General features: G+C 51.6%; 1 protein-coding gene across 1 annotated transcript; it reads left to right on the top strand.

The window, feature by feature from the left end:
- The first annotated feature begins 585 nt into the window (after positions 1–585).
- LOC102962303 (potassium voltage-gated channel subfamily D member 3) lies at positions 586–11,265 on the top strand. Its single transcript, XM_015534951.2, has 6 exons — positions 586–766; positions 6,859–6,960; positions 7,300–7,389; positions 8,854–8,910; positions 10,084–10,331; positions 11,064–11,265. Exons 1-6 carry the CDS (start codon positions 614–616, stop codon positions 11,263–11,265), a joined length of 852 nt encoding a protein of 283 aa, XP_015390437.2. The 5' UTR covers positions 586–613.
- The last annotated feature ends 1,328 nt before the right edge of the window (positions 11,266–12,593 follow it).

Raw genomic sequence — 12,593 nt, 5'->3', positions numbered from 1 at the left:
CTCACCCATGGCTGCTGGCTGCATTTGGGACAAAATCCATACTCTGTGTGGTGGCCTCCACCTCCTTTTGTACAACCACCCTCCGCGCCCGCCCCACCACCCGCGGGTCTGTAATCATTCCTGCAGCAGGCCACGCTCCCTCTTGCCTCAGGGCCTCTGACTTTCTGTTCCCTCTGCCTGGCACACTCTTCCCCAAGTGTGTCCCCTGACCGGGATCCTTTACCTCCAGATCTCAGCTGAAATGTCAGCTCCTCAGAGAGGCCTTTCCTGACCACGCTCCCCGTACCTGGAACAGCACCTGTCTCTATTCTCCTCCTAGAAATAAAGACAAGTCAGTGTTTTTATGTGTTCACTCACTTGTTCATGGTCTTCTGCTTGTAGGTTGTTGGCTCTGGGAACACAGGGATCTTGTCTTTGTTCAGTGCCAGGTCATAGCCGGCACATAGTAGGCACTTTAAACAATTGTTGAATGAATGGATGGGTGGGTGGGTGGGTGGATGGATGGATAGGTGAGTGATGGGCAGGGATGTCTGGCTTATTTCCCAAGTGACCCCTCTTCCTCACACCTGTTTCTCTCTGTCTCTGTCTCTGTCTCTCTCTCAGATATGGAGATATGGTGCCCAAGACAATTGCAGGGAAGATTTTTGGCTCCATCTGCTCCCTGAGTGGTGTTCTGGTCATTGCCCTGCCGGTTCCTGTGATTGTTTCCAACTTCAGCCGGATTTACCACCAGAATCAGAGAGCCGATAAACGCAGGGCACAAAAGGTAAGCCTCGGCCCTGGGAGGCTGGGAGACAGCACCAGACAGGGGCCTGGCCCTCTGCTTTGTGCCGCTATCACAGTCAGGTAGCCAGGCCTGGACTGCCCGGGCGGATCCCAGCACAGACGGCCCCTGGCTTTGGAAGGTAAGGCAGCTTTGTGTCCCTCCCTACCTACCAGTGTCCTGCGTTCCAGCTGCCAAGTGCAACAGACCCTCATTTATCCATAAGCTGATGATCTCCCTCCTGGATGTTCCACACAGTTTCCTTGAGCCCGGGTTTCCCCTTCAAGACCTCAGCCACCAACACTCAGCAGTGCCTGGGCCCCTCCCTCTCCCTGCCAGGAGCTTACTGGGGAACATCATTGCTTTCCAATACCCTATGACAACCTATACAAAACATCCGGACAAAACATAAATGTGCTGAGAAGAGAATGAATACTCAGGAAGGGGAACATCCTGAAGCCACTGAGCTCCAGAACAAACGGCACGATTGACGTGGGTCACCTCAGGGTGTTTAGGGTTAAGGCGCAGAGGTGCAGCTGAAGACCGGGAGGACCACTGCCCTGAGAAAAGTGTTGGCGGTGTCCAGAACACCGCGTGAGAAGGCAGGGCAGGTATGTGCCCTCCTTCACTCACAGAGGAAGGGAAAGGTCTGACAGCTTTAGTGCACTTTTAGGGCATCCGGCTAGTGAATTGCCAGATTCCTATCAGGAAAGGGGAGCACCAAGGGGGGGTTGTTCATTTCTCTTCTGACCTGGGCTGAAATAGGGTACCCCTTAACCTCCAGGGCGTACGGTCAGAGCCTTTCTGGGTACAGTGGACAGGGGAGACCTTGTTGAAAGAGTCATTTACTGAGGCCTGAGATTTCGTGTCCTTATTTTACTCTTCCTTCTCCTTTCTCCTTCCTTCCTTCCCCCTTCCTTCCTCCCTCCCTCCCTTCCTTCCTTTTCCTTCCTCCCTTCCTTCCTCCCTTCCTTCCTTCCTTCCTTCCTTCCTTCCTTCCCCCTTCTTCCTCCTTCCTCCCTCCCTCCCTTCCTCCTTCCTTCCTCCCTTCCTTCCTCCCTTCCTTCCTTCCTTCCTTCCTTCCTTCTTCCTTTCTCTCTTTCCACAAACATTTTCACACCTACTGTGTGTCAGGCCCTATGCTGCATGCAGCTGGGTAGTTTTCTCACCCCCTGATCCCTGCTACTGGCCTTCCACCAAGCAGGGCTTCCTTGACATATCAGAAAAATCCAGAATTTCAGAACACATCTGTGTATGCTGACTGAAACGAAGTCACAGAGTTCATGAAAGTTCTGAAATGTATGGTAATTTACGTATAAAAATACTTAATAATATATATTATGCAACTATATCATGAATCCAGTTGAGCCCCACAATTTCGGTGGCATCAATTCCTGGTCTAACAGATCCCCTTCTAACAGATCCCCTTGTGTGTGCCCTTGTGGTCACTCCCTCCGCCTGTGCTGAGGTGCCTTTTGACTTATCTTGACCTGGGTCTGTAATGTTGCCAGCCTGCCTTAGGTTCATCTTCTGGCTCCGTGCTGTCCCCTCCATCCTCTCCAACACCTATTTCCTACCTTTTTGCCCAGGGTCCAAGCTTTCCCACCCCCACCCCCTGCAAGCCGCCCAGAAATAGAAGTCTTATCTTGTTCCCTGTTCAAGTCAGCTGGCAAATGTGAACAATATCTAAATTCATTATGCTGTCCTAAAGAAAGGGCTACAGGAAAACTAGGATCTGCCTTCCAAACCAAGGAGCCTGAGGCCTTGAAGAGCCGGGGGTCCTATAGCAAACCCCCCACCCACCCAGGAGCTAGGCTGAAAGAGGTGTTTGGTCTAGTGGGTGAGGGTCCAAGAAATCCCCAGCTCACACACTAGCCTCCTGCTGTGTCCACTCAGACTGGGCTTTAGGCCGCTCCTGTGGCTCCCTTGCCCTCTGTGCCCTCTGTGCCCTCTGTGCCCTCTGTCCCTCAGAGCATCACATCCCCTGCCATTTTGCCCCTGCCAAGAACAGAACAGTGGTCCTTTCCCGTGGAACTTTAAAAAGCCCACCCCATACAGAAGGAATCAGCCTTGGCCTATCCCTCCCTCTGGCTGCTAAAGATGATACTCCCTCCCTTCTGCCTCCTTCCCCACCCTCTTCTCTCTCCCTCTGAAATCAGAGTAAATATTTACAGTGTTTTCACCTTGCCCGGATACTGTCTCTCCTCAAGGTTGCTCAACTGTCTCTTTCACCTTGGGCTTCTTCTGAGAGGCAAAAAAAAAAAAAAAAAAAAAAAAAAAGAATACAAGAATACCGCCTGCTTCCAGCACTAAGTCTGTCACCATGAGACAAGGAAGGCAGGTACAGAGGATGTAGTGACAGTGAAGAGATAGGACAGGCAGGAGGTCATGGAAGCTGAGAATTCTCAGCCCATACCACATACTCAGGAGCTAGACAGCCCTGAGGGTTAGCTCCAGTCCACCTGCCTCAGGTGTAAAGGAAATGCTTAAAAAGTTATCATCTTTTCCTGTCACAATTGGTTTGCTTGAGATTGTTACTAAAATGGCTCCGTGACCATTTGCTTCAGAGACTAGGTTCTCGAAGCCACGTGAATTGGAGACCAAGTAAGGAGGTCTAGCAGCGGAGAGAGGGGAGCATGTGAAGTGGGAGGGTTTTTTCAGTGGAGATTTTTATTGAGATAATTATAGATTCACATGTAGTTATAAGATTATCACAATCAGGGTATGGATGTTGATACAATCCACCAATCCTATTCAGACTTCCCCAGTTTTACTTGTACTCATTGTGAGTATGTAAGTGTGTGTGTGTGTGTGTGTGTGTGTGTGTGTGTGTGTGTGAAGTTTGATACAGTTTCATCACCCATGCAGGTTCATGCACCCGTCACCTCGGTCAAGGTGCTGAATGGCTCCGACCTATAAGGACTCCTCCCAGCCTACCTCTACCCTGTCCCTAACCCCTGGCAACCATTTATCTGTCCTCCATCTACATGTTTTCCTTTCAAAAACGTTACATAAATGGAGGTAACCATTTGGGAGATTGGTAACCGTTGGGAGATCGACTTTCTTTTCACCTCACATAATTCCTGGAGACTCATCCAAGTTGTGTGTGTCAATAGTCCATTCCTTTTTCTTGTTGGGCAGTATCCCGTGGCATGGATGTATCCCACGCCATGGGATTATAAGAACCACGTTTTTGGCTATTATAAAGTACTGCGAACGTTCATGAATAGGTTTTTGTGTGGACGTAAGCTTTAATTTCTCTGGGATGAGTGCTTGGGAGTACAGTTGGCCGTGTTTTCGTGTGGCTTTTCCGTGCCTCCCTCTTTTTCCTTCTTCTGCCTCTCCCAGGGCAAGAGATGTCCATACTCATGGCCCAGTAGCATCTGCCAGCCAGCTAGGAAGTGCTTCCTGGGGCCTGACAGATTCTTGGGCACAGATGCATCTGGAACCATACCCAGAGGGACAGCATCTTCCTTCCAGACCTCTCCTTCAACCCTGGAATCTCCATCCCTGTTGAAATTGCAACTTTCTGGGCTTTGCTAATCTGGTTTAGAAACTTGCTGGCAGGAGTTGAAATTGAGGGAAGGAGGAGGGGGATGTTATGGAGGCAGCATTTGACCTGAAGGCTGGAAGACCCTCCAGCCCCACTGCCTGGCCCTGGAGAAGTTACTTCCCCTCGTACCCTCAATTTTCTTGTCTTTAACGTAGCCTAGGTGATGCCCACATTCTCTTTTAACCTCTCACGTTGTGCTCATGACCAGGGGAGGAGAGAGAAGCTGACCAGTCCGCACAAGGATGAGCCCACCACAAGGGCCTTACTGATGGATTTCTGACCAGCTGTGAGGGATCTTCTTCCTTCCTGGGTCTTCACCAGACTTGCTTGAGCTCCTGCTCAGCTCACAGCTCTGTGTTAGACGCTGAAGATAAAAATACCCAAAGGCCAGACTCGGGCTCTCAGGAGCTCAAAGTCAAATGAGAAATCCTCACCAAATTTCATGTGCTGGGTATGGTTCTGCAAATACATTGCAAACCTCTTTATCCTGTGTGGGAAATGATTAAACAGCGTTGTGCATTTGATATGACAATCTGTTGCTCTAATAGAGCCCAGGGTAAGATAAGATTAAAAGAAGTGCCACAAAGGAGAACAGGAGAATCTTTCATCTCTAGAAAGTAATGAAGACAGACCCCGGATACGGGAAAGGTCTGGCTCTAAGTGGTGCAATCAAATTATAGAAGGCAATAATGAGCTTGACACAAGCGGATTTCCATATGCAGCTCTCAATACCCAGTCCTCACCCAAGGCAATAACAGCCGCATCCTCAAATGGTGGGCAACATGCTTGAACGTAGACATCTTAGCCGAGGGGAGGGCTGGCACGGGCTCCCCAGGGAGGAGACCTGGAGCTGGGATGAAAGTTCTTTGCTCAGAAGAAGAGGACTGACAGGGCTTACTCACCATCCTTTCTTGGCTAGATTCCCCTTTCCATTCTCTCCATCCAGAGAAGCCCTCTTCCTCAGATTCCCAGGTAGATCTTCCAGGCCCAGGTCCTGGTCTCGTACCCATATTTAGAAGCCAGGAAAGGGAGTTGAGCTGTCCCCACAGGGACACGTAGGCCACAGGAAACAAGAGATACAGTGTATCCTTTGTGCTTCTATTGACAGCCTGGATCTGACTCCCTAGCATCTTTTGAGCACGTGAACCAGCCAAGCAGGACACTTGGACGGGACACTCCCCTGTGCTGGGGAGAGAGTGACGAGAAATGGAAATTGCCACGATTTTCCAAGGACTCTGGTCCTGCCCAGTGTCCATGCCGAAGTTACAGGGGACTTCCGCAGAGGCAGGAGGAGGGACCCCTCTGCCCCAGGATGGGTCTGTGAGTCCGTGGGCTCTGCTCCCAGTGTCAAGGACCTGGAGCCAGCTCTGGATCTCCAGGAACCTGGACTCTCGCTGCATTTTCTTAAACCAGCAGGAAGCCCTCTACCCTTCCTTTCTCCCTCTTCTCCCAAAGACTCTTCCCTTTCAGCCTCCCTCTGTGGTTGGGCTGCAGTCATGGTGACACTGATTATGGTCATTAGGAAGGAAAAGAGCAGCAGCATGTTCAGTGTGTCCAGCCTCCCGGGCCTCTGCAAGCAAGACAGATGCACTTGCATTGAGATACCGGCCCTGAAGGCATCTGCTGAAGGCACCAGGCTGGAGCTGGGGAGATTTTCAGTTGTCCTAGTTAAAGCCAGAGTGGCATATGAAAATGTGCTCCACCCCCCCCCCCGTCATATACACACCGGCCCCCATGTCACATGCACCTGCTCTCATTTGCACAGACACGCGTGACAAAAATATACATGTATTGGCACATCCATGCATGAATCCACTCCCCAAAACCGAAATGCAACTTTAAGTACACTTATTAATTTAAAAATTCCTAGGCATTGGGTACATATCAGTGAACAAAACAAAAACTCCTGTCCTCAAGGAGTTTACATTCTGGGGGACAGTTGCAAAATAAACATAGAAACCAATTACTACCTTAGTAATAAGTGCTAAGGGAAAAAATAGAAAGAAGGGAAGATGTTAAGAAGTGGTGAAGGGCACATATGCACACTCCTTGCTTTCCTCATAATTAACTGATCCTTGGGCACCTGCTGGATACGGGGAACCACACTGGACCCTAGGGGACAATCGGGAGAGCTGTAACGTATGCTCCTTTATACCGCTGGCAGTCTAGTTAGAGATGAGACATACTCTAATGTGATACTGAGTAAAGGTCATAAAGCTTTTGGAAGGAGGGAGGACTTTGATGAGTGGTATTTCTCCTGCCGGGATTCCATCAGGGCTCTCCACCAGAGAGACGAGTGGAAACCCCCAGGAACTCTGACCAGAACCAAGCTGCACTAAGTGGGTACACAGAGTCTCAGACCCGGTCCCAGGATCTATAAACAGAGATCCGTGCGGCTGGGAAGAAGCCGCTTCCTCCCCTTCATCAGACCTCATCTGGGATCACAGCCGTGCAGGGGCAGCCCGCCGCCTCTGGCTTTTCCTCCCAGGCTTGTTGTCTCATTTCTCAGTCTCGCTCACTCTTTTTTCTCTGCCGATTGCAGAAGGCTCGCCTGGCCAGGATCCGCGTGGCCAAAACGGGCAGCTCCAATGCCTACCTGCACAGCAAGCGCAACGGACTCCTCAATGAGGCACTGGAGCTGATGGTAGGTGCCGGCGGGACCCGGGCTGGGGAGGTGGGCTTGCTTTCTCTTCCCAGGGGCACCGCCACCCCAAAGCCCCAACACGAACCCTAAGGAAGACGTTTCCAGACCCTCCAGGGAGTGGCCCCGTCCACAGACCTCTCCCATAGGATTATCACCACTACCCCTAACCCAGCTATAGACCAAGGGCCACCAGCCCGAAAGCTAGCATGTTCTATGGTGACCCTGAAATTTGGTTCATCCCGATTTTTCTGGTGCTCTCCCACCTCCTGTGGAGAAGTGAAGAGATGGAGACGGGAAGAGTCACCAGCTTCATCCTTAGCCTTTTGTTTTTCTTCCTAGGGCACCCCAGAGGAGGAGCACATGGGCAAGACCACTTCACTCATCGAGAGCCAGCACCACCACCTGCTGCACTGCCTGGAGAAAACCACTGTGAGTCCCAGCCCAATGCGCTTCTTCTCACCCCTGACCCCCGACTCTTTTCTGAGGGCCAGAACTCACAGAGAACTCTGTGCGCATGGCCTCGCTCTGGGCCCAGGCTTCAGAAGTCAGAGTCGCCTTTAGATCCAAAAAGTAGCAATGGGTTCTCTGTTAACCCTCAGGGGGAAAACCCCAATGAGTGGGGCACAGTCACCCGGGTGGGAGGCCATCTCTGTCCTGCAGCAGCGCAGGAGGTCGGTCCTCCCACCCCCAGCCTTTCTGCAGACCCCTACATAGTCCCCATAGCCCACTTTGTGATCTGAGAGCTAAGGGCTCCGCCTCTCCGTTTCTCAGTTCCGAAGGCCATCACTCTTCAAAACTAAGGCTGAATTTATCCTAGATTGTTACAGAAGTGTGGAGAAGGGCGTCAGTTTTTGTCCTATCCCTCGGGCTAGGTTGCTGCAATTTGTGAGTCCTTCCTTTGCTCCCTACATAGCTCTTAGGACAGAAGACAGTGAATGAAGGAGGCGGTGCCTACATTTCTCTGGCCAAGGATGTTATCAGTACCACCGCTTCTTCATCACCCTGTGGCTCCCAGGGAGTTCAGACTCTACAGGGCTTATTGTTAAAATAGAGCCGTGGTTTAGGATGCCGTAGCTGGAATGTGGCATGATGCTTGTGCCTCACAAACAGACTGAAAGGAAGGGCAGTGGGGCCAAGCCTGGACCCTTGGCAACAAGTGTTAGGAATAGCAAGGAAGAGGAGAAGTCAGGGTGGACAACCAAAGAGAGACCCGGTGAAACCCTTCCCTGTTCCTTTCTAGGCCCTCCCTCCCTAGAGAGCCCATGGTCAGGGCTCAGCACCCTAAGGAAGGAACTTTCTACTTCCGAATGCTCCATATCCTGGCCTCTAGATGCAGGGGGAATAGATGTTAGATACCTCTAAGTATGAGCCAAATGTGGACACTATGGATGGCAGTTGAACCCAAAGAGGGCTTCCAAAATGGGAAAGTACTCTGACAACCCTAGTTTCCCGGATTTATCAACTATGTCTGACGGTCAAGAACTGTACAGGTGCATCTAGAATTTCTCTCAAAGACTCGGAGCTTGCCAACGGGATAGGCCCGGATCCAACTGCCCTTTCCGAGTTGCATGTGCTGGGTGGAATGTGTCAACTGAAAGGATGTGGGTAAAAAGATTTGGGTTTGAAGGGCTGGAATGTTGGCATTGAAGAAATGAGGCTTTGGGGCCGGAAGGACGGAATGCTGGCATTGAAGGGGTGGAATGCTGGATTTGAGGGAATGAATGTCGGACTGTGGGGGTGGGGGGCTGGGGTGAAAGAGACGGAATGCTGGATTTCAGGGTGGGGGGGCAGGGAATGTTGGGATGGAGGGACTGAATGTCGGTACTGAGCTTGGGAATGCTGGAATGTACAATCAATGGTGTTTTTATCTTCTGTTGGCATGTTGTCCTGTAGGGGTTGTCCTATCTTGTGGATGATCCCCTGTTATCTGTACGAACCTCCACCATCAAGGTATAACTTTTTAAAAATTCAATTGATGTGTTTTTCTCTCTGATTCTTCTGAGTCTGTGGATTTTCCTCCCTTCACCCCCCGGTCTGGTTCTCTGCATGTGCCGTTGGTTCTTCTGGGGCTTATTCCTACCTCTACTGCCATACCCAGTACCAGCTCAGGCTTTTTTTGTGCCCGACAACCCGACTGCCTTTCTGATTCCCTCTTTTGACCTCCCTGAGGGCGCGGAGGGGGTGGCGGAACGTGGCACCCATGTTGCTATCCCCTGGGCATCCGTGTGCCACTTTCCGGCCCTGCAGGGACTCCTGGTACTGGCTGCCGGGGCTGGTCTCTCTCTGTACGCTGTTCTCATGCTCCCTCTCCCCAGACTTTCTCCTCACACTGGCGGCCTCGGCCAGACCGTTCATGCCATAGAGTTTTAGCCACCTTGGCGAAACAGCCGTTTTTTAAGTTATCCTGGGTTCAGCACCGGAAGGCTGTTGTTAGCATCCCTTCTCATGCTTACATTAACGACTTAGGGAATTCTGTGCCTCCGGATATATTAGGGGTCCGTATCCTGTAATCAGGTGGCGGGGGGAGGGGGAAGCACCATAGTTAAAAGAAATCATAACCCTGACATTTTGACCACACGGGCCTCCAAGAGTAAATAAAGCCCTCTCAATTCCGTGAATAATCCAGGGCCTTTAAAAGCTGATGTCTCACACTAACCCGAGATCCGTACGGATGTCACCCATTAGATCCAACCTAGCGTTAAAGACTGCCTAGCATACTGGCTACCCAAGGCCAGTGACTCCTTGTCTGCCACTTCCAGGAGGTCGTGTGCAAGCCTTGCCAAGCAAGGAAAGTCTGCTTCTAGCTCTAAGGACACCACTACACCCCTTCAGGCCCTCTGTATCCCTTCAGCTCAGAGCTGCAGGTGGAGTTATTGTCACAGCAGGATTTAACATGCAGGCCCCACCCTTCGGTCTCATGGCCAGGGCTGCCAATAGGAATCTTTTTCTTTCTTCATTTGGTGCTTATGGGACATCGCCCCTCTGGGATGCTTATCGGTGCTCCGCGCAGCTGGGAGCCTTCCTCTCAAGGCCCAGACAGAGACAGGCGGCCCCACGGGGCATGGGGGGCTCATCCCCCTCCTTCCCGTCTCCTCTTCCTACTTCTCCTCCTGCTTCCCGCAGAACCACGAGTTTATAGATGAGCAGATGTTTGAGCAGAACTGCATGGAGAGCTCGATGCAGAACTACCCGTCCACAAGAAGTCCCTCGCTGTCCAGCCACCCGGGCCTCACCACCACCTGCTGCTCCCGCCGCAGTAAGAAAACCACACACCTGCCCAATTCCAACCTGCCGGCCACTCGCCTGCGCAGCATGCAAGAGCTCAGCACGATCCACATCCAGGGCAGCGAGCAGCCCTCGCTCACTACCAGGTGGGTGGCTGCCATCCCTGCCAGTCCCCAAGGCTTGAGTCGCGCCAGTCACAGAAGGAAACAGTCTCCGCGTTAGGAGATCCCCCCCAGCCCTCCCTCCCCCTTATCTAATGCATCATCCTTGCAGGTTAACCCAAAGGCTTTTCAGATGCTTGGGAGGATACCATAGCAGGTTTAGGCCCGATGTGGGGTTAGATACCGGAAGATACCAGAAACAGTAACTGGCCATGGTGGTGGTGGGGGCGGGAGAGGGGGGGATGTACCCCAGTGCAAAGAATGGACTGTTTTCTCAAGGAAACAAGTGTCACAGTTGTGTTAGACATGGCTCATCTCAGGCTGCTGTTGAACCACAGACTGACCTTTTTCCTCCTTTCTCTGCTTACACTTTAGGCCACTTCCCACTATCTCCAGTGAGTGGCAAGGAATTCAGGGAAAGCAAAAAATGCCACAAATGATAGGTAAACAGTCGTGGGAGGGGGTACAGTCTAACGTATCCCCTGAATTCCAAAGCCCAGCATACGTGACTTTGCAATTGTTAGAAATGATCATTAGAATGGGTAGGGACAGGCTAACTACCAAAAACGGAGACAGAGGGACACTGGAGCTTCCTCCTAGTTACCATGAGCTAGACATGTCGGAGTCAAGGACGCTTTGGGACACCAGCAAGAAGAACCATCACCAAATCACTCTTTATTTTCTTCTTCTTCTTTTTTTTTTTTTTTTTTACCCCAGTCGCTCCAGCCTTAACTTGAAAGCAGACGACGGACTGAGACCGAACTGCAAAACATCCCAGATCACCACAGCCATCATCAGCATCCCCACCCCACCAGCGCTAACCCCAGAGGGGGAGAGCCGGCCGCCCCCTGCCAGCCCCGGCCCCAACACGAACATTCCTTCCATAGCCAGCAATGTCGTCAAGGTCTCCGCCTTGTAAACCCACTGGACAGAGGGCCGGCGTGGGGAGTGGGAGTGGAAGGGGCTGGCATGTTGGTGAGTGGCCAGTGGGACCACTCCCTCCCCGTCCTCGCTATCTCTGCCTGCCCTGTTGCACCCCTAGCACTGAAACTTGTGCCTGGAAGGAAAAGGAGGCAGCAAAGGGGCACCCGAGGTTCACTGCTGCTAGCACGGACGGACGTGGCCGTGGCTGTGGCCCTGTGATCCTGCATCTGGGGCCAGAGGAAGTGGGGTGGGGGGAGATGGGGGATGGGGTGACGGGGGTGGGAGGGTGGTATAGAGGCTGTGTGCCAGGACGGGGCCTGGAAGGGGGGGAGCCTCAGACCAAATAACAGTTGTTTCTGGAGCCCCCAGTGAGGAAAATACAAGACCAAGAGCAGCACAGAGGCCGAGTTGTCACATGCAAAACAGGAAGAAAATATAACACTGTGTATTTAAGCACCTTTTTCAAGGCTCTTAATGGATAATATTTATTCATGGGAAAAGGTGGAAAACAAAACACCAACGGATTTTTGTGACATATTTTTCTCCATGGACCCAATACCTTTGAACCAAAACAATGCATTTTGTGAGGGTTTTTTTTTTCTTCTTTTATAGCAGAAGCTTTTAGGCTAAGAAGTCCGTTATTGCTGAGTTCTCTCTCCATTCCCCCAGGTGGGTGAGGTCAACTGAGCCTGGGCCCCCACTGCCCAGCTGACCTGCACAGAGCTGCCAACTGACCACACAGCAACACTTACCCTCTGTATGTCCTCTGTCTCTGTCCCTCTCTGCTTCACCCCCTGGCTGTTCTTCTCTGTGTCCAGCCATCTGTCTCTACATGGACCCCGGTAATCCTGAGACGTGTTAGTAAAGCCTTCTCCTACTGCCAAGCACCTGCAGACTCGTGCCTGCAAGTTATATCTGTGTGAATGCAGCTGTGGAAGAGAAAAGAATAAAGCCAAAAAGGGAGAGTTTAGGGATGAGGGAAGTCCACTTTATAGAACAAAGTGCTTCCCTTGTGGTTGGAACCACTGGTGTTTGGGGAAAAAAGGGACTGACCAGAAATTTCACGCTGGGATCTTGACACAGGAAATAGCCAATACCTGAGAGGCGTGGTCAAGTCTGGTGTGTGCCAGTGAAGAGAGAAGAGCCCAGGCCTCACAGCTGTAGTAGGCCCCGGGGGCACCTTGTTATGTACCCTTCTTACAGGACCCACCATAAAGCCCATCAGAACTCTGCCAAGAGGCCCCGTTAGCAGTTTCATGCAGAAAGGGAAAGGTTCTGGCTTACCTTACAATTAAGGCAACTCCCATCCGGAGGCTGCGGAAG

This window comes from Panthera tigris, chromosome C1, assembly GCF_018350195.1.
Source record: "Panthera tigris isolate Pti1 chromosome C1, P.tigris_Pti1_mat1.1, whole genome shotgun sequence".
NCBI classification, from domain to species: Eukaryota; Metazoa; Chordata; class Mammalia; order Carnivora; family Felidae; genus Panthera; species Panthera tigris.
This window is presented reverse-complemented; position numbering and strand designations above follow the sequence as displayed.